Below are 25641 nucleotides of genomic sequence, written 5' to 3' on the forward strand. Positions count from 1 at the left end.
TTGTTTGCAAATGGATATCAACTAAATCCACCATGATCAGATTCGAAACCCTCCTAAATCCCCAAGTGAAAGCTAGATTTAAGTCCCTCAAGTTTTTGCTAAACATCTAATAGCATGCTTGAATGCAACACGGTCAGTACTGTACTAAATAAAAATAAAAAAAGCTCACCACATTCTCTTGAATTTGGCAGTTGGACACAGAGATGCTTATGGACAGCTCTCCTGGGGAAGGAAAACAAATTGACAAACTGATGCAGTGGTCACTGGATCCTTAAGTAATGCCAAGCAGAGCTACATTGCACACATAGCTTCTTCAATCTTATCTCAGCTGCGTAAATCACAGATTATCACGATGAAGCGATCTATTATGCAATAAACTGGCTTCCTAATGTGTGACTGAAGGCTGCAAGTATGCACCGTTTCATAAGAGAGGATTTTGGAAACACTGGTGCCGACAACGTAGGGAAAGCAAGAGAACATAATGGGGTGATAATTTCATAGGTTGGTGATGTAATCCTGGAGGAAAGTGTTGGATTTGGAATGAGGTACCGCAACGATACAATGGTTTCAATTTATAAATGAAAGGTCCTTCTAATTGTTAAGCTGTGAAAGAGACATATAAGGAAGTCTCTCCTGATTTTGAAAACAACAATGATGCCTTCAACTTACTATGATCTTTGCCCGGACCTGCAGCACTTGCCACACTAGGTTGAGGTGTGACTGGCATCAGAGCCTGTCTGATGGCCTTCTCCCAGCCTTGTGCCACCTCCATGCCAACTCCCGAGGCGGCCAGAACGGGGCTGTGGTAGTGATTGCCATTGTTTTCCCCGACATAGTAGACCATGGTGTCTGTGATAATCTCAAAGCAGTGTGGGTTGCTTCCCTGGGCCAGATTATTGTAGTCTCTGCACTGCTCTACCTGGAGAATCTCAGACAGGGGGATTTCCTACAAGAGAGACAGCAGAAGCTCTGGCAACTAATATAATATGTACGGTATGTAGTAATTTATACTTGAAATCATTCGTTCAAATGCGGAAAGGCAAAAACGGTACGTAACTCATACTTGAAATCATTCTTTCAAATGCGGAAAGGCAAATATAAATAAGACAAATTAAAAACCGTACACAATGACAGTCACATGAAATTGTACAAAAAGGCAGTTCTTCGAAGAAAAGACAGAAAAAATTGCTCAAGCAACGAGGAACACAAACAGAGATTTCCACTTAGAAACGACATAAAATAAAGGATGTCAACTCACACACTCCACTGCGTCTCATTAGCTGTCCGGTATTCGTCTCAGTGTTGATAACGTACTCCCAATCCTAACTTCTCCTCACCCTCTCTCTCTTATGAGCACACAACAGTCGGAGTCAACTTTAAAAGTCCCCCCATTCTCTCTATATTCGCTGTTAAATCAAAGTGAGGACTAGGGAGGGTCAAATGCAAAAAAACCTAGAGAGGTTTAACCAATCTGCACTTGCAGAGGCACACGCTGTCCCCTTCCGCGTGGCTCACCACAGAGTATCAGATGAAGTGCCTGCGGTTAGCGGGGCCGGGTCACGTGAACGGGCCCTGCGGTGGGTTTAAGCGCTCTGTTTCCCTGATTACAAGGCAGGGCTTGCCAGAGGCCCCATCTGAGCACGAGCCGCTGGCGCTACCACTAGCCACCGAGACGAAAGACGCTGCAACTACCGTTAGTGGGTGGGTGGGTGTGTTTGTGGGTTTGACTGTGACAGGAGTCAATCTAGCAAAGATACAGCGAAGCCCCCTTACCCCATAAAAGAGAAACCCACAAGTACAGGGGTCTCATCTTCAAACCCGGGGTTGTTATGGCTTCCAAATGGGGGAAATGGTAGCCATGCTTTGCAAGTGAGCCACCACGCGACCGCCACTAATCAAATTGGAAGTATAAAGCAAAGAGAGAGAAGGACAGTGGCCACATACTGATGAGCAACAGCCATATAAGATTTGAGTAAAATTACAGGATTACACTCAAGATATGCAACTCCAGTATCTGGATAACCTCTCCATGTACCTCTGAAAAGGCATGTGTAATGTATAGTCACCACAATTTAATGAGATCCTGTACCCAAAAGTATTCCTATCACTAAACTCACCTATAATTGACATCAACAAGTATGTCATATAAAGCTTTATTTTTGTGGATACATTTGTTGTTGTAAGTGGTTTCATATTTAAAAAAACATTTTTTAAAAAAAAAAAAAGTACATATATATAACTATAGTCTATATGTTGTAAATATCAAAAAGCTGGTACAGTGATCCCTCGCTACTTCGCGTTTCGTTTATCGCGGCTTCACTACATCGCGGACTTTTTTCAAAATTAAAAATACGTTTAAAAGTCAAAATAAAACTTCTAAATTGAGGAAACATGTGTCTAATCTTTAGGACAATGTAGTATTGCTCCAAATGTTCGTTTACATTCCTTTAGAAGTCCGTTTTCGCGTGTTAGCACAATCGCGAATTAGCATCTTTCCGCTAACTCGTTAGCCTGCCCAGTACTTCTTGTTGGTGACCGTACTTCGCGGATTTCACTTATCGCGGGTGGTTTTTGGAACCAATTGTCTGCGATAAACGAGGGATTACTGTGTATTAAAGATTATCATTTATTTACAAAAAATAATGCTTATTTGTTCATCTATCTAAGACCTATAGTGACAGGCAGAATAAATTAATATAATCTTTCCCTCTGGTGGGATACAATAATACACCTGACAGTTAAATTTACATAATTCGAAAAATAGTTATTTACTACTGTTATTATTGTAAAGGCAGAACTATTTTGTATAAGCTAACAAACCAAATTTGATTGTACAGGTGGACTGAATGGTGTATTTTGTTGGTATGACCTGGACAGCAAGAGACAGCAAGTGAGACAAAAAGGATTCAAACTGCATCTTAATTTTAAAACACCTGCTCCACGATGACACACACGAGAAACTTGCTACACACCATCCCACTGCATCAAACCTCTCACCACACCACAAGGAGTTGTCTTAAAATATACAGTATGACATGAACAATCAAATAAAAACAAGCCAGACACCCGACAGACAAAAATCAACACGTGGAAGTGTTTATCTTGTAGCTCCCTTCACTGAGTCCTCAGTGGATAATTACCGTGTTATTAAGCTCTTGTGGTGCTGTAATGACCAAGTGAGGCGCAGGAAGTGCACCGCAATGGCTTTTCCGCTTAAAAACAAAATGAAGCTTGATTGAAAGCTTCAATGATCAGGACCATTTGACATCTTTGTAGTCACAAAATGTACATCCTTTTAATGAAAGGATGACTCTATTATTATAGGTCACATTTTTTACTTTAAAAGTCCTTATAATCAGTATTAGCAGTAATATTAATAAAGTCATACAGCTCCCCACTGTCTTTGGTGATGTTTACATAACTCCCAAAAACTCTCCTAAGGCTGCCACACAACAGCGCCACAAAGAAAGTCAGAAAGTGCTCAAGTTAAGGCCATCAAAGCAAATCAAAGCTAAAAGACAAAGGAAAAAAAGTAACAGCGGCCAACCAGCACCATATATGAACAATATATAATTTAGAGTTTTTAACATGGACGGTTCCATCCGAAACAATTCGTAAGCCTTGTGTACATGTTAAGCAATGTATTTGGTTTAATGTGAGACAAAACAATTATTTTCAGCGTGGTACTGTAGTTGTTGCTTACTTTATAGAACTTGGCTCCTGTGTCGTTCTGAAAAAGACTTAGACTTTTGCTATCCAGCCGCCAGTAATGTCTCTTCCTCTGTCCAAAAGAGAGCAAACCCCAAGTGAGCACACAAGGAAAAAGGGAATCTCACAACAATGTCACTAAACAAGCATACGTGAGGCTATTTCTTGAAAAAAATAAATAAATAAATACTTTCAGTCCTGCTACGTGCAGAACTAGATAAAAACCCATCATGCAAGCTATCCAGGCAAGACGGGGTCAAATGGGTTTTGGTTGTCAGTCTTACCAAGTTGTCTCTGCTGGTATAATGAACCATCCAGCCCTCCTTCACCACAGTGGAACTCCGCCTCTTGGTGTGTTTGATGGATTGGACCACCCGCATCAGTGGGATGTTGGTGCTTGTGGAGGGACTAAATTCAAGCAAATAACATTTTACTTTCATTTACAGCTAAAAAAAATAACTTCTATAAGTATATTTTTTCAATTAGTTAAGCACAATTTGTAATTTGCTAACTGACATCATTTTTGGGTCAAGACATTTAAAAAATCTCATGAAAATAATATTCCATCATAATAATACCGCCATACCTAATAGTTTTAATGGGTTCCTCATCTTTCTCTCGGTCCAAGAAGGGAGAATCCATGTCGAACATCCTCTCCTCTGGAGTGGAAAGTTCCTCAGAGTCATCCATCCCCCTGCTGCCTTCCAATTCACCGCTGTCCACCTCCATCGTATCCAGAGTGGTGTCCGACTCCGGGCCAGGGCTAGAAGGCTCTGCATATCAAGGTGCACGGATTTGAGATATCACAATGAAATACTACCACAATAAATTTGATGTTGATCTTACCTCCATTGAAATCCACCTCACCCAAACAGTCTCTTGGTACCTTTGAAGCACACCGCTTATGGCAGTTAAATCTGCAATCTAGTAGAAGGCATCAGAAAAACACGCAAAGTGTCAAAACGGCAGAGATAACCATGAAGTGTAAAATATATTTTGATCTGACTTGCCTTTACACTGCATTCCCTGTCGAAAGAGTCCCTTGAGCAGACGCTTGCAGTACTGGCAGATAGTGGGTCGAGTATAGGTGTGAATGGCAAAAGTGTGAGGCACCTTAACCCGACCAAGCACCATCTTTTCCATCCAGATAGGCCGGCCGCTCCAGGACAGAATTCGCTTCCCTGCTTCTTGATGGGACCTCTGCTGCTGCTGCTGCAGTGTATACATGGGTAAGGGGAACACATGGAACATATAGTGAGTTGGAAGACTATAGCAAAGAAGAGCATCATCGTTTTATTCATCTGGAGTTTAATCTTAAATAGTTGATTTAAAAAAAAAATTGCAAGGAGCTTATGCCATGCAGCTTCTAAAGGGATCTCACCTCATCCAAGACAACCGCTGCATTCTCCGCAGGTACCGGTCGGGGAACTGAGAGGGACGGTCCTGGCAGCGAGACATTGGACAGTCTCCTCTTCCTCACACCAGTACAATTATTTGGAATCTTAAAGGCGCAGCGCTTGTGGTAGTTTAGCCCGCATCCTGACGTATAAACAAAAGCACCTTAGAGGTGTTACACTGTGGCACACAACCAATGGGGTGGCAGGGATTTAAAACATGGCTCCGCTGATGAGTTGGTTTGACTACCGAATCAAATGTGACGTTGGATAAAATTGCATAAAAATAAGATGTATGTCAACGGGCAAGTTAGTCAAATGTTGAACACATCAATACAGTAAACTTTCTATCTGAGTCTAATGCATGAAAAAAAGTAAACAATTAGATATAAAAACCGAACCATGTTTGTGTGGCCCACCCGCAATTAAAATGGATGTGTGCGTGTGTGTGTCTAACCTTCACATTTGAGCCCCTGCCGAACAAGACCCCATAACATCTCCCCGCAGTAATCACAGAAGGTGGGGGATTTGTAGGAGTGGACATAGAGGGCATGAGGTCGAATCTGGAAGTCTTCAACTGTGGCTTGGGCTAGAAACAACAGTAAAATGATGTAACCAAACTTGAAAATCAAATCCATCCAGAAAACTTGGCCGGTAAAAAAGAAGGATGTTCTGAAGATGTAACGTGATATAGAAGAAGGGGGGAAAGAGAAAACTATTAATCACATTCATTGTGGCACAGTTTCAATATCAACGCCACTGACAGCAAATCAGAGCTTTAAAAATGAGAAATGATTTGGAAATATGGCTGCTATGTCTGCACTGTTACAGTAGAGGGCATCATATCTGTGCAGTTGCAAAACTTATTTCAATAAAAAAAGAGGACAACAGAACCCAGAGATATTTCCCATAATCATGTGTTATCAGTCCATTGTTGTTATTTATAATACAGAGGAGATGTGGATGTGTCCCTCTTCCTGTTTCTCTATTTTCTTACTCTGTGGTTTTGTGTCAAATAAACACTGAGCTCATTGTTGGCAGTAAGAGTTGGTTAGTCATATGAATGTGACTCACTAAAAATGAGAAGATGTGTAAGATTACGACAACTCCAGAATTTACATCCAAAATCTAGTTTCAGCTTGTGTAATGAGTATGTCATAATTTGGGCTCACATAAATGGAATGGTTCTTCCTGTCATTCGGAGTGCTTATACTGTGTCTCTTTTTCAATTCCAGACATAATTTTTGAATTGAAAAAAAATTGGTCAAGACATTAAATAGTGTAAAAAATAGCCCTGCCTCACGTTGATGACCGGTCAAGGGTGTGAGTCAGTCAAACCGTGTTGCCTCAATTAAGCATGAGATAATTACCATTTTGAAATTCCATACTTTTTCCAGACTTCTAGATTTAAAAAGTGACATTTAGGCAAATACATCGTATTATCTTGATTTTTTTTTTTATACGCTAGTTGTCAGAGAATTTAGATCTACCGTTACATTTATACTTATGCAGTAAAATGCGTTTGTGACGACTCAAAACAAGCTTCTCTGTTTAAAAAAGTACAATCATTGGTGGTTTGTGTTTGCAGTTTTATCTTCAGGTGAACGAGGAGAAAGAAGGAAAGCATTTGACTGTCAAGATAATTGATCTGAAACAACAACTTTATGTACTCAAGAACTTGTTTTTGAATCAGAGCCCCCATCTGTTTGCTTCAAGGCACCACAGTTTCCATTCAGAAGCCACAAGTTTCAAACAAAGAAAAAACATCCAACTTTCCGACCAAATGTCATATTCACATTTGCAACAAGTGTTGTACAAGACAAATTTGGCTCTGCCGATGGAGGTGAACTTGTGAAAGATGGGAGTGAAAAACAGAACAAAGGGACAATCGGTCAAGCTGAACCGCAAACCTCATGTGCCCACATGGCCTTTGCGGTTGCACGATGTGACCGGGGCCGGCCTGCATATGAGAGCATGTTTACACACCACGGGCCTACTACAATCACTGGAAAAACAAGTCCTCGTCTTTTGAACACTGAGCCAAGAAAAAGCCACTTCTGCTTTTTTCTTACAGCTAGCGAGATTTTTTTTGCCGTTTTCTCCCAAAGCCACAGGATACAACCACGGGGTTGGTTAAGCGAAACTGACCAATGATGATGAAACAAATGACTGGGCGGGAAAGATTCAGAGTTGACCAAAGGACATAGCTGAAAACATGAATTTGCTGTCATGTAAAACTCATTGTTCTCTCGTTGAACATGTGAGAAACTAAAAGCACCTGCAGATGGAAGTTACAAGGTTGAAACGAGAGAAAGTAGGGTGTGCAAAGAACAACAAAGGGTGACACAAAGAGCACCCAAGACAAACACAGACAGTGAGGAACAAAAAGAAGGAAGTTCTCCAGTCTACATTCCTCAGCCCCGATGCCTGAAGTATCCTCAGATCTTGAATCTATACAATCGTACCCCGCCTAAACCCCCGCAAACAATACTCTGCGCTCTGCAGAAGCGAGGCTAAGATTCAGAACAGGTGGTGGTGTCAGGTGCTTCCTGAATCAAACACATTTGAGAAGAACCGTTGTAAGTCGTTGTGATGTCGGCATTGCACAGGAAGTTGATTCATTCATAGCTGGGAGTAGCACGAAAAAACACCTGGACAACTGACACAAAGGTGAATCATGTCATGGAACAACCGAGCAAATTTCACCACAAGTCAAAGAGTTGGAAGGAGTGTCAGGTGATTCACTAGTAGTCATTCAGTGACGATCAAAAGATGTAAAACCAATCTTATTTGGATCGGAATGTTTTAGTAACTACAGTTGTGAAAAAAAATATGATATTAAAACACCTTTGTTTCTTCAGTTTCTTTTTTGATTTTATATGAAATGTAAGATACTGATTCTGAATCGTTTGTGCCTTGAAATTGAATGATGACCAGTTCAAGTGTCGCTTTGAGTGCAGCAGCCTTCAAATAGCGGGTTCTTTGTGTTTTTGCCATTTTTTGTGTTTTTTTCAGAAAGTTGTAAGCTACAAGACAGCATACATACCGGAGAGAACCACCTCAATTAGGTCTCCCTCGTGGATGTCCTCAGTTGAGGTCAGCCTCTGCAGGATGTTTTCGTCATTTAGGTCGTGGCGGAATAGCAAGATCTTGTCGTACATGCCAAAGAAGCCGCACTCTGGGAACTGAGGGGAAAAAGACCAGTCAGTTGGAAATACCTGTCAAGTTAGTGACAGAAGTAATGTACAAGACAGAAAACACACAGTTACATCATCGGTGCTCTGTTTATATCTAAAACAAAAAAACAGACAGCGAGCTTTGAAAAGTACACGGGGATAAAGATCAATTCGGACTTGTTTGGTCCTGTTTGTCTAGACAAACTCAGTTGGCACTAGTGTGACTGAGGAGCAATAAAAGCTTTTGGGTGAAGCAGTCGGCAAGAAAGAGGAGAAGGATGTAAATATCCTGAAGCAAGTGGTAGGGAGAATCACACTTCAGGAAGTACAGCAGCAGGCAAATGAGTCACTTCCTGCACAGAGGCTCAGTGTCTTTTAAACCCACGAGTTGATCACAGCAGCGAATCATATGAACGAACATACTCTATCTCCTATATTTTCAAAGACTGTAAAAGAATCATGTTTCAAGGATGGAAGGGAGGATGTGGTAGCAGATCAAAACCAGATGCACGTTTGGAATTGTCCTGCATCAATGCTACCCGGGAGTAAATGTACTGTGATGGTGCTTGCATGTCAAGCACAGCGTCACTGGGGGATCTAACAGCTGTTTCCCTGTGAACCGGGGTAGCACACAATGGGTCACTTGTGACAATGCAAATGTCACCAAAGAGCACCAAGGCTGGCACTGACTCGACCAATACGGCGTGTGAAGACACCTGCGGACTCATAGCTGCCAACAAGTAAAATAAAAAAGACTCTTACAGAATTGCGTCACAAAAATTGAAGAACTGAACCGAAATTCTGAATTCAAACTGACTACCAGATTCACACACACAATCTCCCTTCGGAAAAGAGACTTCGGCAATCCACTACCTTGAAGGCCCTCCCTCGTTACCCTTTGACAGTACTGTTTACCTTCAACCTTCCAAACCAAAGGCGGTGAACAGAAAGGGGTTGGGGGCATCCTTCCTGTGGTGACTGCTGTGTCACAGAAAGGTTTTCACTCAGCCGACATGCCAGCTCTCAAACCCGTACACACTCACGGACACAATTGTCAGTGCAGCTGCCAGCTGTAGTCAGCACCTCTTGGCATTCAGTGCAAAAGTTTCCACAAAAAACAGGTCTCATTCCACACCAGGAGCATCTGCAGGGTGAGAGGGCAGAGGATAATTCTTTTGTTCCATACCTCATTAAACCAAGTGGAAGTCAGGGGTGCAAGAACAATAGATTGGCAAGTTTTTCGGACACATTCCAACACTGCGTACCTGAATGCATACTCGGATCACATGCTGCTTCCTTCCTACATTTAATAAGACCATATGCCGGTGGAAAATCATCATGCCCCCTGCCGCCTGCTTAAGTAGCATCACCAACACGTGGCATAACATCCATCTTTGGCGCCCATAGTGGCCCGAGCATGTCTTTTGTCGTCCTCAAACGGAAATCAATTGAACTGAGCTGTAGCGACCACACACGCACACCAAAGACCCCGGAGCGTCGAATCTGCGTGTGAGGTCCACAAGTCAGCCTGGAAAGACGAGTGGAAAGGAGCTTTGCGGTAGTAAGCTTTTGTTAAATGTGCTAATCTACCATTGATATGCTAAATCCTGTTATGAGCAAAGAGAGACAGTGTTAGGAAAGTCGAAGAAAATAGGAGCTGGTGAGTGCCGTGAAATGTGAAATATGGTCTTATTTCAACAGAAGCCAAAAATGAATTACTTCAAGACACTTGTGAGTTACCAACAACGCCAAGAACATACAGTATACCCACTAACCACACTTTTAATGATTTCCAAAACAAGAGGAGAATCAAAGATAATCATGTTCAGTTTTCATAGACACCATATGAGGTGTCAATTTGCCAAGGTTTTTCAGTTTACAATTGTGTAGAAACTGAAGTGCATCAACCATAAAAGGGAGAACATTTTGTGGTACCATTGAAGCTTGAGCTTTAGGCAGTGAACACACGTTTATTGACAACAGCATGCTTGTATGTTCGTATCTCTTTCTTTCTCTTTCTCTCTCTCACTCTGTCGCTCTCTCACTTTCTCTCTCTTTCTTCTACTATAGGTTTAGGCATGCACAAACATAAGTAAACTTAATTGCTCAAAACAAGCAAAGTTGCAGACGTTGGGCTGCAATTCCTAAACAGTTTTAATGGTCACTGTTTTACTTGTTACCATGACATTTTTAACTTGGTCAAAATTTGACGTTACCTAATTCCAAGTGGTTCATTTCATGTAGCCGAGATTTTTTAAGACACGTCAACAGGACAGACAAAATTGGGGAAGAATCCAGCAAAGTTCCGTAGACTGCTCCTCCACCACCAGAACCAAACTTCCGCAATGTTGTTGGGCTGCTCAACCAAGAACCTATTGACAGTTTAGCAATATTTCAGAGAGGTGATAAACCAACCAATTAAAAACAATTAAATAAAGTGAATGAAGTGAACATTTTAAACCAGTCAGGAACTGACCAGCTCAGTGGCCTAGTGGTAGAGTGTCCGCCCTGAGACTGGAAGGTTGTGGGTTCAAACCCCGGCCGGGTCATACCAAAGACTATAAAAATGGGACCCATTGCCTCCCTGCTTGGCACTCAGCATTAAGGGTTGGAATTGGGGGGTTAGATCACCAACTGATTCCCAAGCGCGGCACCGCTGCTGCTCACTGCTCCCCTCTCCCCCAGGGGATGGATTAAAATCACACGGGGATGGGTTAAATGCAGAGGACAAATTTCACCACACCCAGGTGTGTGTGTGACGATCATTGGGACTTTAATCTTTAATCTTTTTAACTAAAAGACACTGCTTCGTTGATTTCGCTTGAGGTGCAGAGATTAAGAATGTCACAAGATCCGTGTGGTACAAGGTGCTATTACCAGAGAAAGACAAATGCATCCTTTGACTGATAATGTCCCTTTTGTGAAAATAATACAGACTGATCACACAATTCTCCATCACAAGCTATTGATGTTTTTCTCTGTAGAATACCTGAGAGAAGAGTTGAACTACAGTGTATGTCATATCACAGCAGCACTTAATGTGCTTTAATTTACAGCAAATACTGTAACTACGAAAAAAAAATAGTTGCAAAATAACAGTGATCTGTGATGTGTGTTTTCTAAATAGGGAAAAGCTATTTAATGCGGGAAAAAGACACAATTTTGAAAATACTCAGTTTGCTCATCCCCGGTCGCACGGACAGACGTGAAACATCACTCTGAATCTTTAAAGTTCTTAGGTAATAATAAAAAAGTTAATAATAAAGTTCTTCATAATCATACTTCATCATTTTATGCCATCTTACATAACATTATAAAGTGAGCAACAGGAGCCACAAAAAGTGCATTCAGCTTATAACAGGCATGTCCAAAGTCCGGCCCGCGGGCCAAATCCGGCCCCGGATCAGATTTCATATGGCCCGCAGCTTCGGTCTTATAATGTATTATTTATGGACCGCCTGCACTGTCAAACTGAATATATATAAAAAGAAAATGAAACTTGAACCTGTAATTCCTCCTATTACCAAAGGGTGGCAGCACCACCCCTCGCCGCTCATTTCTGCCATGGCGACTGCAAAGAAAACGAGGACAGTTGACATTGAGGAACGTCGCTTTCAAGAGAAATGGGAATTACAATACTTCTTCGCTGAAAATCAAGGCAATTGTGTTTGTCTAATTTCTAAAGAGACGGTTGCCTTGTTTAAGGATTTCAATCTAAAGAGACACTAGTAGACTAAACATGCTGACACGTACGACAAGCTAACAGGGAGTAACCGCGCTGATCAAGTGAAGCAGCTCCAAGCTGAAATGGCATTACAAAAGCGATTCTTCACGCGGGGCTGTGAGTCAAAATTAAATAAAAATTAAATATTACTTAATATCAAATATTACGAAGTGGCCATGTTAATACTGTTGATGTTATAAACCTGTAGACATGACACAAACTATTACTTTCTGAAAGATATTGTAAATGACAAGAGCAAAACTCACTTGTGTTAAGTTTTAATAATAACAGACAAATTTGCATTACCGTATTTTCCGGACTATAAGGCGCACCTAAAAACCTCAAATTTTCTCAAAAGCCAACAGTGCGCCTTATAATCCAGTGCGCCTTATATATGGACCAAATTCCTAAATTTAAACTGGCCCGAAGCATTGTGTCATGAAATCAATCATAAGTGGCCCGCTGAAGACTATGAATCATGAATCAAAAAGACTATGGATCATTATTTTGTGATTATAAAGTAATTTGTTGCGTCTGAAATTGAAATAAAAAAGATAAAATGGAGAATGGATTTGGATTAAAAATCTGACATGATGCATTAAGGGTGCGCCTTATAGTCCAGTGCGCCTTATATAAGGACAAAGTTTTAAAATGAGCCATTCATTGAAGGTGCGCCTTATAGTCAGGTGCGCCTTATAGTCCGGAAAATACGGTACTTATAACTCCTGTTTAAAATGTTCATGAGGCAAAAATAATTTTAAACTCATGTAAATGTAAGGTATTTCAAACAGTTTGTTCAATGTTATCTGACTCTTCAGATATGAATGAAAGGCAGAATTTGTGTTTTTAGAGTTGTTCACATCTGCCTGAATGGCTTATATTTGAAAAATAAAGACAATTGTGACAATGAAATTTGTTTTATAACAGTGTGTATTTGCATGAAATTTTTGTACCGTAATTTTCAGACTATAAGTCGCACCGGAGTATAAGTCGCACCAGCCATAAAATGCCCAAAAAAGTGAAAAAAACCCATATATATGTATATAAATCGCTCCTGAGTATAAGTCGCCCCCCCACCCAAACTATGAAAAAAACCGCGACTTATAGTCCGAAAATTACGGTAGTTAAAAAATGTCTGAAAAAACTATTGGCCCCCGGGCCCCTTCACTTTATTAAATCTGGCCCTCCTTGCAAAAGGTTTGGACACCCCTGATTTATAACAACAGCTAGCAAAACGTTACTTTGCCAGTTAATAGTGAACACGTGAACTACGCTAAAGCTAATTCTCCACAAAACTAGTAGAAAAAAGAAGCCTGAGAATGAGCAATTTCCTATAGGCAAAAAAAAACCCACATCTAACACAAACAATTAACCGTTGTATGCTACATTTATGTAAGTTACTCTTATAGTCCAGAACTGACTCTCTGACAATGTCCAGACTTTTTATAACCTACAGACAGATTATTAATTCAATTTGCAAGATGTGAAATGTTTACACACTGTCAGACAGAAATGGTTGGGCTACACCATCTGTCCATGTCTCGGTTCATTTAGCAAATTGCTGTAATTGTTTTGCCAAGAGTTTCAAAATATTGCAGATCATCTAATTACAACCAAGGATTGCTTAAGAAGCTCCATGCTTCTCCTCTCCAGCCGGTGTATGGAAAGAAGCATTTTCTTGGCCTGCGCCAAAGAAAACACACTACATCTGGAGGTAGAAAGTGCTACTAATAAGCTGTGTACTGTATGTATGCTTGACTTCATAGTTCATACACAAGGAGTCTTGTTCAATTGAAGAAAAGGAATAACTCATCCTGTCGCTCCTCAATACATGCTCACATGTGACAGTGGGCCGGGAAAGCAACTCCGCATTTGCCGTGCCTGCAGCATCGAAGAATCCTAATGTTTGGGAGGCCAGCCAGAGACGAGCGATGACTTTTTCACTTTTGTGGGCTGGCTTACATTCCAGAGAATGTAATGCAGAGAATGTGTCAAGGTTCATTCCGAGGTTTAGCTAGTTAATGCTGTGTCATGGTAGAATGAAGAAATATTTTTCTACATTATTCATCATCGTTTAATGCTCATCCTGCTAAGCCTATCCCAGCTGGTGATCAGTCAACTAGCAAAAGACCTGTTTCAAAGAGTATAGGGATTCTAACTTTACTGCCAATGATAATAATAAATAAGTAAAATTTATAGAGTGCTTTCAAAAAATGAAGGTCTCTGTATTTCACCCCGCCACAATGATGGGTTTGTGACCAAACTCCTTCTGATTTCACATAATGTTGCTTTAAGGCTGGCCAAAGATAACCCTGCAATTATTGCACATGGCCTTTGAATATTGGAATCGAGTGAAACAATACTCTTCTGTAGTAATCGTTTATAGTAAGTGCCAAGGCAATGAAGCAGAGCGGAGTTATTGGTGGTGAGATCACTATTTGGTTAGTTGCCTTTGTATCCACAATGAGAGCCATCTGGATTTTCAGCATATCTGACTATATGTTGGAAGATGTGCAGAGTTGCTTAAACATTGACTTAAGTGAGTGAGTTGTTACAATCCGAAATTGCAGCTTCAGCATTCTTTTTATGTTCAGTGGTAGAAACTCAGCTTGCTTTTTCTGTAATTGTGCGTGCATGTCTACATAAGTATTGCGTGTGCTAACAGTGTCCAGAGAGCAGGCAGAGAAGAGGAAGCCTGAGTCACAGGATCTAAAGCTTCTCAGGAAGAGAGCAGAGTGATCTAAGACTTGCTTGGCTCGGCCCTCGCACACCACTGATGAGTTATTGCTTTGCTGCGATCCGCCACTAGTGCCTGAGAAATATATTGCAGCACGTACTATATCTCCCGCTCAAATAATCAGGTTGTGAGATTAAAATGCAGACACATACTATCGCAAATTCTGTGTTTGCAGAAAGTGAGAGAGGGATTAGCTACCATACATAGAGCTAGGTTCTAATTTTTAAAACCCCTTCCACTTCGTATCGCCTTTTTTTTTAAAGACGAGATTAATGGTGGCCAAATTCCGAGACTTGAGCTGTCACCTTTCTCAAAAACCAGAGCCAGAAAGGCAATATCTGCAAATGTTTAAACAGACGGGGGAAGAATAATAGCAAGTGCACTGGAGGGAGAAGCTATGTGAACATGGGCTGTACAGACTGTGCTGCCTCGCTGACCACAGCAGATTGGAGAGCAGGAGCAGTGAGACTATGGAAACAGGGAGTGGCTTCCAGAGGAACTAACCAATGACAAGAAGAAGAGTAGAAAGTGACCCAGTGACAAACTGACTCATACTATTGAGATATTTTGGTTTGCAAAATTGCAAACTAATTTACAAACCTGGCTGTGACTTTTGTTTGTATGTGAACTGTAATGCAATTATGGCTGAATAATTTGTTATAAATAGCAGTGCCAATGACATTGCTTAAGATGCCCGGTGCCAAGTGTAGCAGTCCACGGTCGGGTGGTTGGGGAACACTGCTCCAGAACACACAAGGTTTTTTTTTGTGTATTTTTTGTTGTTTCAACATTAATTGCACTTCCGCTGCCACCTTCCTATCAGTTTGACAGATCATGCACGTCACTGAAAGACAGGAAAGGCAAACAGTACTGTGAAAACAATATAGAATAAGACATTCTATGACCTGCTGCTGCCGCATGGATCAAAACTGTCAACCTGACATATACGTTTAGTAGGCGTTTGCATTTTTCCAATAAAAGACGATTCATTATGTACCGTGATACAAGGATGATACATTTTAAGATGGAACAATTTGATGAAGTACAGCTCAATTTGAATGGATATGATGTTGATAAAAGACAATCATTTTACAATAGAAATTAACTAGTCAGTACTGTAAATGCGGCATGTTCCTTTTAAATTTAAACTCAGAGTGTCAAAACTAACACGCAGTTGGGTCGTTGCTTTTCCACTTACATTCCGAATGTGACGCTTGTGTGTTATTTATTGCCAATTTTCTAAACAAATCTAGAACAAGGCAATGTTTCAGCCATTGGTGGATTGAGAATGCTAAAGCTACAAACAATATAAGAACCAAAACATATATTTGCCAAAATTCAGTGTATGACCATTTTACTTCAGGTTGCCAGCTAGTTCAAGCCAAGGAGCAAAAAGTCAGGTTGAGTATAATGAATGTGAGCTATGCTCTTGCCATCAACACAATATTCAATCATAGATTTATTATTCAAGGTTGGTGGAGTGCCTCAGTGCATAATACCGAATTACTAGAGGTGATTGGCTTCACAAGGTCAAAGTCGCTTCATTAATAAATGGCTCATCTGACTATTGCCAACCGATTCAACCCATTCAGCCAGCATTAAAAAGAGATTGGATTGATGTGGGATAATCTCACATCACTGGCTTGGTGAAGGGCATTCCAAAGCAAAGCCACACTTGGTAGCGGTCCTCTGGAGACGGTTTGGCACCGAATGAATGGCTACGTTCTGTGCCTGCCAATGGGTCTGTCCCAGCCTTCCCTGCCCAGTGCCCTTGGAGAGGACCACCCTTCTCCGCTCTGTCATTCCGACTCTTGTGGCTGAGCCTTCTGTTCTGCCATGCCACTTTACATTTAAAGGAGAATGAGGCAGCAGAAATGTGCACTGCAGATGGTAGAAATTACTTAGCTCACTTAACTTCAGAGATGTTTTTTCCCTTTTTTCCCCCCCCCCCTCTCTCCTTTTTCCACAAATTACTCCAAGACCGGGGAAATTGATAGATTCCTTGTGCAAGAAAGCCTCTGAGTAACAGATGGAAAACTTTTGTTTCTTCAGCAGTCCCAATTGTGATATCAAGTCAGGCAACTCCATGGCTTTGAAATACCTCAGTGTAAGGAACACTCACTAAAAGTCATCTCCGTTGGATAAGGGCTGACACCATAGCTATGTGTATTCAAAACCAATAGCAACACTGCTCATATTGACTCAAGAGTGACTTGTTTTTACTTGTGAGGGTGCTGAATGTGCTATCCAGGAAATGTCTGGCACCATGTATGGCACACATAAAGCCCCGTGTCGAAAGGGGGGTGTTAAAGGTGTTGATTTATTTAGTGTTTCTGTTAGTTTTGGTCAATGTGAACAAGTTCCCAAGAAATGCCCCACTGGAATTTCAATTTTATTTTTGGAATATTATTGTTTTTATTTTTTTTATTATTATTTTCCACTTGTTTATTCAAAGAACAAATTATCTAAGTGATGAAATTGTAATAAAAGCAAATGTGCAGTAGCCTGCTGCAACATTATCGCAATTAATTTTGAAACGGAACATTTCCCGAAGCTAACTTGCATAAGGCAAGTAATATTTCCGAAAGATGAGGAGCAAACCAAAGAATCCTAATAATATTCTGCTATTTCGCTCTAAGTTTATGAATACAGCCTTCTTCTGCCTGAAAGTCTTTTGTCTCGCTAATTACAGAGACAGCTAGTCAGCCCTTGACCAAAGACGAAAACCCACAGGACTGACAAAACTGGTGGGGAAACCTGTGGCCGAGGAAAATTTAAATTAAAGTATCTGTTATAGAAGTGCAATTCAAAGCAATGGTTCAATTTGTTCTTCCTAAAACGTGCTTTCCTAGCGCCATTACAATCCTTTTCCGATGGCAACAAAAAGTCATGCCATTCTAGCCATCTTATTTCTGGGGGCTTTGATGTAGTGTAGTGTAAAAACGATTATGGACTCAGGCAAACAGTTTCCATGTCAATAAAATGCAGATTACAGTTCTTTCCAGAATGACTATAATTCACGCAAAGACTTTGTCAAACTCATTTTTTTGCCGGGCCGCATTGGAGTCATAGCTTCTTTCGGAGGGCCATTATGACTGTCAACCCAAATAAATGGATGAGCACCTCATATTACATACAGTAAAAGCTACAAAACAAACTGACAAATAACTCGTTTTCAAATCAGACGAGTAAAAACTGGTCAAATATTAAAAAAATATATATATTATAGTGAAGCCAATTTGCAATTCTAGTAATGACACATGAATTTGATGCACAATTTGTCTTCGTGGGCCACATAAAATGATGTGGCGGGCCGTATCTGGCCCCCGGGCCTTGAGTTTGACACCTGTAATTTATGGGGACAAGCAATGAAATGACCAAAGTGGATTCAAACATTTATCGCTTACCATAGAATTTACTTTTTAGTAACTGTTATTTCCTATGGAAAATTTTATTCTAAATACTACATAAAAGAAAATCGGAAGTGGATCAGCACTCTGGAACAGTTTTATTTAACCTAGCAGGTTCCAGCCTTGTAACTCCCTTGTAAGCTCTTTTACATTACAAGACACCTGAAATTGCCAGGGTGAATGGAAATACTTTATGCCCGTCCAAGAAAGCAACTGGTAAACAGAATGTCACTCTCAAAAAGTCATGAACTTTTGTCCAACAACCACTCCCTTGATGGCTACACACGAGGACTTGGGCGACACTAGACAGGAAAGGCACGACAAGCGTAGGCGATAGATGTTTATCACGCACCATTCATTGAGCCCAAAAACTAGACAGAAGAGATGGGCTTGACAAGTGAAACAAAGCTGCCCCGATGTGGAAATACAATGGTGCCTTGAGGGATGAGTTTAATTTAGTCCGTGACCTTGCTCCTAACTCAAAACACTTGTATCTTAAATCATCAATTCCCACCGAAATGAATGGAAATGCCATTCATACTCTATTCTAGCACCACCCGCACCCAAAAAAGGTAAAAACAGACCGTTACTAAATACTTAAACAGGATTTAACTGTCAATCAATTGAATGCTGCTCCTTCTGGTGCGCCCCCCTTTGGCGACATGGATAAGACTGATATACATTTTCTGAGGCTTTATTATGAATCCTCAAGTGGGATTCATAGCACCTCAATTTTTGTCACAGCTTATTAGTAGGCACTAGTTTTAGTCATTATATAGTACGTAAGTCATTATAGCATCAAGCTAGCAGACCGAAAGGCTACAATATTGTTGTGGTGTTGTGTTGTGGTGTAATTCTCTGTTTAATCTTTAATTTGGAGTGGCAATAAAACAGCTTGAAGCCTCTTTTTTGAAGAATTGTTGAGTGTTTACCCAATTGTTACTATTGTGAAGTTAACGTTAATGCCACCATAGAGCGTTTGTATCTAAGGTTTAAATTTGCAAGTCAAAGCATATGAAATAAATAATCATGGATAAAAATAATGTCATGTTTGGCCATGTGAAATGAGGATAGATTTACTGTTAAGTAAAAAGTGGACCTTTGGAAATAAATTTTAGCAATGTAATTAAAAAGATAAAAAAGAATGATGTTGTAACCCCCGAGAGCATGAAGCTGCGATGCAGAGATTGAACTAATCAGGATCGGGTGACCGTGGACTGCAGTTGACATACTAAATGCATTGAATATTTTCTACAGCTCAATTGTTGAATCTCTTAACAACATCAGGAGAAAATCAACCCCAAAAAAATCATCTCAGTGGATTCTTGCCAAGTCGAGAGTATGAATGAGTACACTGCATAGTCCTTACAATTTACAGCCTACGTTACCTCAAACCATGAGAGTTCAACAAAGGTAAGAAAGTCAACCTTGAAGCCATGATATGTTGTATACAAAAAATGTGGGAGCATTGAGACACTGCACAAAAAGCAAACCACATCCTGGGTATCATGAAGGCTTGTATCCATGGCTTGTGAGAGGTATTTCTCTGCCAACAATTTCAGGCTTAACGTGGTACCAACTCTAAATTCAGACTTGTGTTCAACTGTAAAAACCCATTAAAACCAAAAAGCGTAAAAATCAGCGTTAGAACGAGCATGAACGATTAATCGCAAGGGTTCTCTGTACTGTATGTTCGAGTAAATGCTTTTCTGAGTGTTCACCACTTCTGACACAGCATTTGAGTATCAGTGAATGGAATTCACTGCAACACAAGTGGCAGAACGACACAAATTTGTTGCACGAATGAGTGTTGAACCACTTTGGTGAAGCAGAACATTTTTTTTTTTCTCAGCAGAGGAAACTGCAGCACAGAGGGAGAGGGGTGGATGAGAGGGTAATATTACCACATTACATCTGCTGACAGACACAGGAGGTTCTGCTGACTAGTGAGATCTTGTCATGGCCTAAGCTATGGTCAGCGATCCACAGGTGAAAAGTGTTGGCAAAGTTCGGCACACTGACAAGAAAAAAAGGTTCACAATTGCTGTGCATTTCCTGCAAATAGTGAGGCAAGGTTGGAGTGGAGTACAAAGCGCCTACAGTCATAATTTCCACAGATATCAAAGCCATATGGCTGGTTTTATGAAGCAGCTGCTGCTGTGGACTGTATTTAACAAGGTTTAATCGAAGAAATGCACAACAACGTGGTGGAATGTTCTGGACATGTTCCGCTGCAATGATGTCCGCAAAATTATAATGTCAAATGATTTACAGCATGCTCAGCAGTAAAGTCAGAGTTCATTGTATACTGATGTATGTATAATTGTAGTGCACATTCATACACTGTACGTGGACAAAAGTATTGGGACACGTGGCCTTTTTATTAAATAAAAGGAAACTTTGGGGTTGGACTGTCTTCTGGAAATATTTGTTACAAGCCAGAGAATATTCTCATTCAACCATTTTGTTCTCAACTGACTGTTCGGGTTGTCATTTCGCCTCTCATTCCAGCAGGTTTCAGCAAACTATGCACAAGGTTAGTTAAGGCCTGGGTGTTGATGTGAAAACAAAACTTTCTACAAGATTTTGGAGGGCCTGACTTCTGTTCAAGTGTAGGTGTGTGCTGCTGGCTCAAGGTCTTCTGTTTCAAACTCACCCAACTAATCATTTATTGACTTTCAAAATCATGCTGAAAGAGAAAGGGGTCTTTCCTAAGCTATTCCCACAAAGTATTGTCCCGAAACACCAACCCGAAAAGTATGAAGATTCTCCATGAATCTGTGTTATACAAGCGACCTATGATTAAGACAAACAATAAAACCGGCGGCCTTTTATTTCCATCACCGTATATGATGATTTATACTGATTTCCTCAGAGATGTGGTTCTAACTTTGAATCCACATTTTTCCTGTTCCCTACTTTTGCAACAATGCCACTACATTACAAATCCAACATGCAAACAAATCAGTAGTTACATAACCAACAATGAATCCAACCTGCTGTCAAGAGCAAAATATTAACAGTCATCTAAAACAGACCTCATAAAATTAGCCATAATATCGTCTCCATAATTCTCAAGTTTGCTGCACATTTACCTTTCCTCACTTTGATCAATCATCATAATATAAGAGTGACCTTCCCAAATATTGAGGCCAAGGCAGCTGATTGAAGTGCACTGTTTAATCACCCCCCCCTTTCTTCACGCAACGATAATTGCAGTTACAAATGGTGTACTGTAATCATAATTACACACGAGCGGTGAAAAAAAAATACAATGTGTGGGATGCGCTTCCATTTCATTATTTAAACAGGATCCGCAGAGCATTAACCCAACAAACATTTAGCGTAGCTGGAAAATAAGCAGGCAGTTTAACACGAAGGGATATTTTAAATGTGCATTCGAATTCAAATTAAGTGCCAGTTAAAAAGTGCACAAAGATTTCTTTGTGGTGTGATTGGGTTAAGATAATTAACTGCTTTTAGTTCGAAACCACCACACAGTTGTGTCATTTTTGTAAGTGAAATAACATTTTACAATTGTAAAAATGCCCGACGCAGAAAAATACTCCTTATGGGAATACATACATGCTGATTTTCAGGATAATGACGCAATGCTAAGCAGAGTTAATTAAATAATTTTCAAGGGACAACTTTGAATGCAGGTATTATATAAAATATAATGCACCACATAATAAGACAACACAGACACACACTGTTCAGCAACTGAAGTCAAATGTCAAGTAAGAATGAAAAATATTGCGCAATAACAATTGTCAAACAGCCCTATTCGTGGAAAATAAGCACGCGTCACCACTTTCTTTTTTCTGGAATTTTAACTTTCTTTTATAACAATTCCAAAAATCATTTCGTTCTGTACTACAGTGAATGGAATGTCCCTTAAGCAGGACAAAATCTTCTGGAGAAATGTGCCTCAAAGGAGTTTTTTTATGGTTACATAATCATATCTGCAAGCCATCCGCTTAGTGATCATCAAAAGGAATAATTCGACAAAAAATATCTTTTTTTTTTCTTTGGCGTTTGTATTTTCATGATGCCAGCCAAGAAGGGTAAGACACCAGAAACTTGCATACAAAGTTGTACACACATTCTGTCTAGTCAGCTAAGTGGCTGTGTGCTATAGCTGAAGCAACAATAAAATGACATCAATAATAAAAGAACGGAATGTACGTGGCACAGTCAACTGTGTTTAATATTTACGCGAAGATATGCGCTTCCCAGTCTCAAAGAAGTCAACTTCTATTAACAAGTCACCCTCTCCGATTTGGTAACCGCTGTGTCACCCCGAAGGAAAATGAAGAATTTTATGCTTACATGATAATGTCTGACAGTTCAAATGTTACCAAAGAAAATCTGGTTTGGACTTTATCAACTCAAGAACAGATTCTTATCCTAAGACAATATCTAATCCATGAGCAAGTAAAATCATATTTTTCACTGATAAAAACATCTGTGCTAATATAAGGCTATGTTAAATTTACACTTAACACAGCATTATTAGGCTGGCGAAACAAGTGCCTATGAAGCGATCAATCTAACATAAGTAGCGTACAAAAATAGACAAATAGGTACAATTACTGCAGTCAGGAATGAAGTCTAACGTTGCACTTTCAAGGCTGAGTTCATCTTTGGCAACGGTAAAACCGCAGAGGAGCGATTAAGCATGATTGTGAAACTTTTGAGAACCGACGCACTCAAATGCAACGTCACTCACTAACTGTCCACCACTTCTATTGTGTGTGTGCGCTTCTGCTGTGTCAGTTTCAGAGCAGGCGACCCAGATGTTTGTTTTGGAACACCTCGATAGATGAATATGGTTGGTTGACAACACGCGTGCTGATGCAGCATGTTGCTCCACAACTGCCTTCAGAATAGCTGCTTAAATTGTAGTGGGTATGAATGTGTTTGTGAAGAGATTTTTTTTTTTTTTTTTTTGGGGGGGTTGAGGATCTTACCTTCTGGTCCACTATAGAGCACACTAGGTCCTTGACAGCCGACAGGGAGAGGTCATTGCCCTCCAGGTTCACTGTCTCTCTGGTCAACCCAATTTGCAGCAGGAAAGACACCCCATGGAAAGAGCTACGGGAGTTGGTGGGGCTGGGGACACTGTGGTTTCCATTGGACAGCCGCGAGTAGAGCGGTCCGGCCGAAGATGGCGACAGAATGGGCGGTAAGGTCGGGTGGTGCGGATGGAGAGAATGTTGAAAGGCTCGAGGTAAGGATGGGGGAGAGGAGGCAGACATTGGCTTTTTTTCCAATGGCGACGTGTAATGCTGAATACCAGAGGGTTCAGTGACAGGATTTATGGCGGGGAATACTTTTGGTACTCATAAGTTTTACTGAGTCAGCATTGTGTTGTTGTTGTTGTTTTTTTACCACTGTGTCACCTCAGATCAAATCAGGGGGAAAGCCGCTGGTCTCACCTGAGCTCATACACTCCTTCACAATATGGAGAAACAACTTGAAATAAGTCTCTAGAATATCACTGGAGCAAATGTCATATCTTGAGATGGTGCTCCTTGCCTTTACTGAAGTCACTGATCCACTCTGACCACAGGAAGCCTGTCACCAAAAACAAACACAGACATGTTTGTAATTTAGACAAAGCAAGGATCTACACTTACTTAAATTAAAAAACAAACATTTGAGGGCCTCTGCCTGTTTTTTAGCTTGACTCATTTTGCACATTCATCCATCAATCATACCATCCATCCATTTTCTGAACCGCTTATCCTTACAGTGTTCAATTAACCTACCATACAGGTTTTTGGAATGTGGGGACTCCAGATTGCGCATTTTAAATATAAATCAAAAATAACCCCACAACCCACAAACTTTATAAAGTACAGTGCTTAACCCCAGAACAGTGACTCTAAAAGTGTCGAGCCATCTTTGGCAGTATGCAGAAGAATCGCAGAATGAAATATTCAAACTGTACATAGTGTTAGAGTTGCTTGAGCTTTTTGAATGCAGAAAAGTACATTTGTTAGTGAGTTAAATTGTCTGCACTTGGCTGGCAGGGTGTACCCCGCCAAAGGCTGCTGGCATAGGCTCCAGACCCTCATGAGGAGAAGCAATTTGGAAGATGAATGAATTAATGAGTTAAGTTGTATTTATCTTTTAAGTACAATGCATTTGCATTTAATGTTATTTTTTCCCTAAAACATTTATTTGGGTACAACTCCTGTTAAACTTTTATGTGCGCAACACATTATAATAAAATACTTTGATATTATCATCATCATCATCATCATCATTTTAAATCCTATATTTGAGTGCAGCATTACTGTTTTACCTGTAACATTAAACACATTTTTTAGGAATAAAACCTCTGCCTTGTTTTGGGACACTTGCGCCCACTACATTACTGTGCTTTAATAATGGTCTATTTTACTTGAAGAGCGAAGTATTTTTTTGAGGTAGTATTTGGTGTAAAAACTTGAAAAAACACTACTGTCCTACGACATTATTACTTACCTCTTTTCATAAATATACAATCAATGTTTAGATCAAATTATCTACACATAAAGCCATTGCTCTCCACAGAGAAAGGCCACTCCAATTAAATACAGTATGCTGTCCCGAATCTCAAGTGTAATAAATTAATAACGAACAGCTTCCTGACATTTAGCATGCATGAAAACAATAGCATCGCAAACGAAGGCTTAAGAAACACATATTTCCAATATCTAAGATAATTTAAGTACTCAACATCTGGAATTACGGTTTGAAAAGGTATACACTTCTATTCATGTACTGGCAGAACACAACCGGAGCGCACACAATAACAACTTAACAAGTTACACAAGCTTGAATATGTACGTCAAGCGGACGTTTCGCTTCGGTACAACTTTTTGCCGTTCCAAAGACAAACGTCTCCTTAGATATCTTAAAAGTGATCCTTTACCTTCACAGTCAGCGAAGGACGCATTTCTTTCCAATGCGAGTGGACCGAACAAACTTTGAATCTCCATCAACTACGGAAAGCGGCGTCCCAACTTTAACTTGCTAAAATTCGTCGAGGAAAGGCCAACTTAAATAAAACAAACACCGAAAAAAAACCTCGCGCAAACGCTTGATGTGAGCAACGAAAACGTCCATTTATTTTCCTCTTATCGTTGTTTCAGATACTGTAGTAAATTCATGCGCATCTTATTATCCTTCCAGCTGTGACCACTCCCCCTGCTACACTCGAAAAGAAAGTAGTGACGCCCGCTGGGAGTTGTAGTTTTTCCGTAGCCTTCTCTGTGATTGACTCCACGTTTAGACGGACAAATCTGAACTACAATCTCTGTGAAACAATGGCGCCACTGAAGATACGGCTACACTGCGCATGCGTAGATATTTTCCGTTATTTCATTTTTATGTGTTTCGAGGAAAAAATCTAACTGCAGCTTCGCGTGACCTGGAAAAGTTCGTGACACCCTTGAGAACATAATAGTCATTAAGGAGCTCTAAGCAGCCGTCACAGTCT

General features: G+C 40.4%; 1 protein-coding gene across 6 annotated transcripts in view; it reads right to left on the reverse strand.

Annotated features, from left to right (window-relative positions):
* Positions 1-25345, reverse strand: part of prkd3 (protein kinase D3) — a 29170-nt gene extending 3825 nt beyond the window's left edge. The window contains exons 1-12 of one of the 6 annotated variants that reach the window (XM_037240558.1): positions 25075-25345; positions 23123-23729; positions 8149-8287; positions 5560-5691; positions 5090-5247; positions 4719-4914; positions 4555-4632; positions 4295-4481; positions 3993-4116; positions 3704-3781; positions 670-946; positions 170-222 (exon numbers count right to left, since the gene is read on the reverse strand). In XM_037240558.1, the coding sequence (XP_037096453.1) occupies positions 170-222; positions 670-946; positions 3704-3781; positions 3993-4116; positions 4295-4481; positions 4555-4632; positions 4719-4914; positions 5090-5247; positions 5560-5691; positions 8149-8287; positions 23123-23410 (1710 nt within the window). In that variant the 5' untranslated portion in view covers positions 23411-23729; positions 25075-25345. Of the gene's footprint in view, positions 1-169; positions 223-669; positions 947-3703; positions 3782-3992; positions 4117-4294; positions 4482-4554; positions 4633-4718; positions 4927-5089; positions 5248-5559; positions 5692-8148; positions 8288-8365; positions 8583-23122; positions 23730-25074 lie in introns of those variants that run through there. The other 5 variants (XM_037240557.1, XM_037240555.1, XM_037240554.1 and 2 more) reach the window with 5 other exon arrangements.
* Positions 25346-25641: the final 296 nt, after the last annotated feature.

Source organism: Syngnathus acus, chromosome 22 (assembly GCF_901709675.1).
Source record: "Syngnathus acus chromosome 22, fSynAcu1.2, whole genome shotgun sequence".
Lineage (NCBI taxonomy): Eukaryota > Metazoa > Chordata > Actinopteri > Syngnathiformes > Syngnathidae > Syngnathus > Syngnathus acus.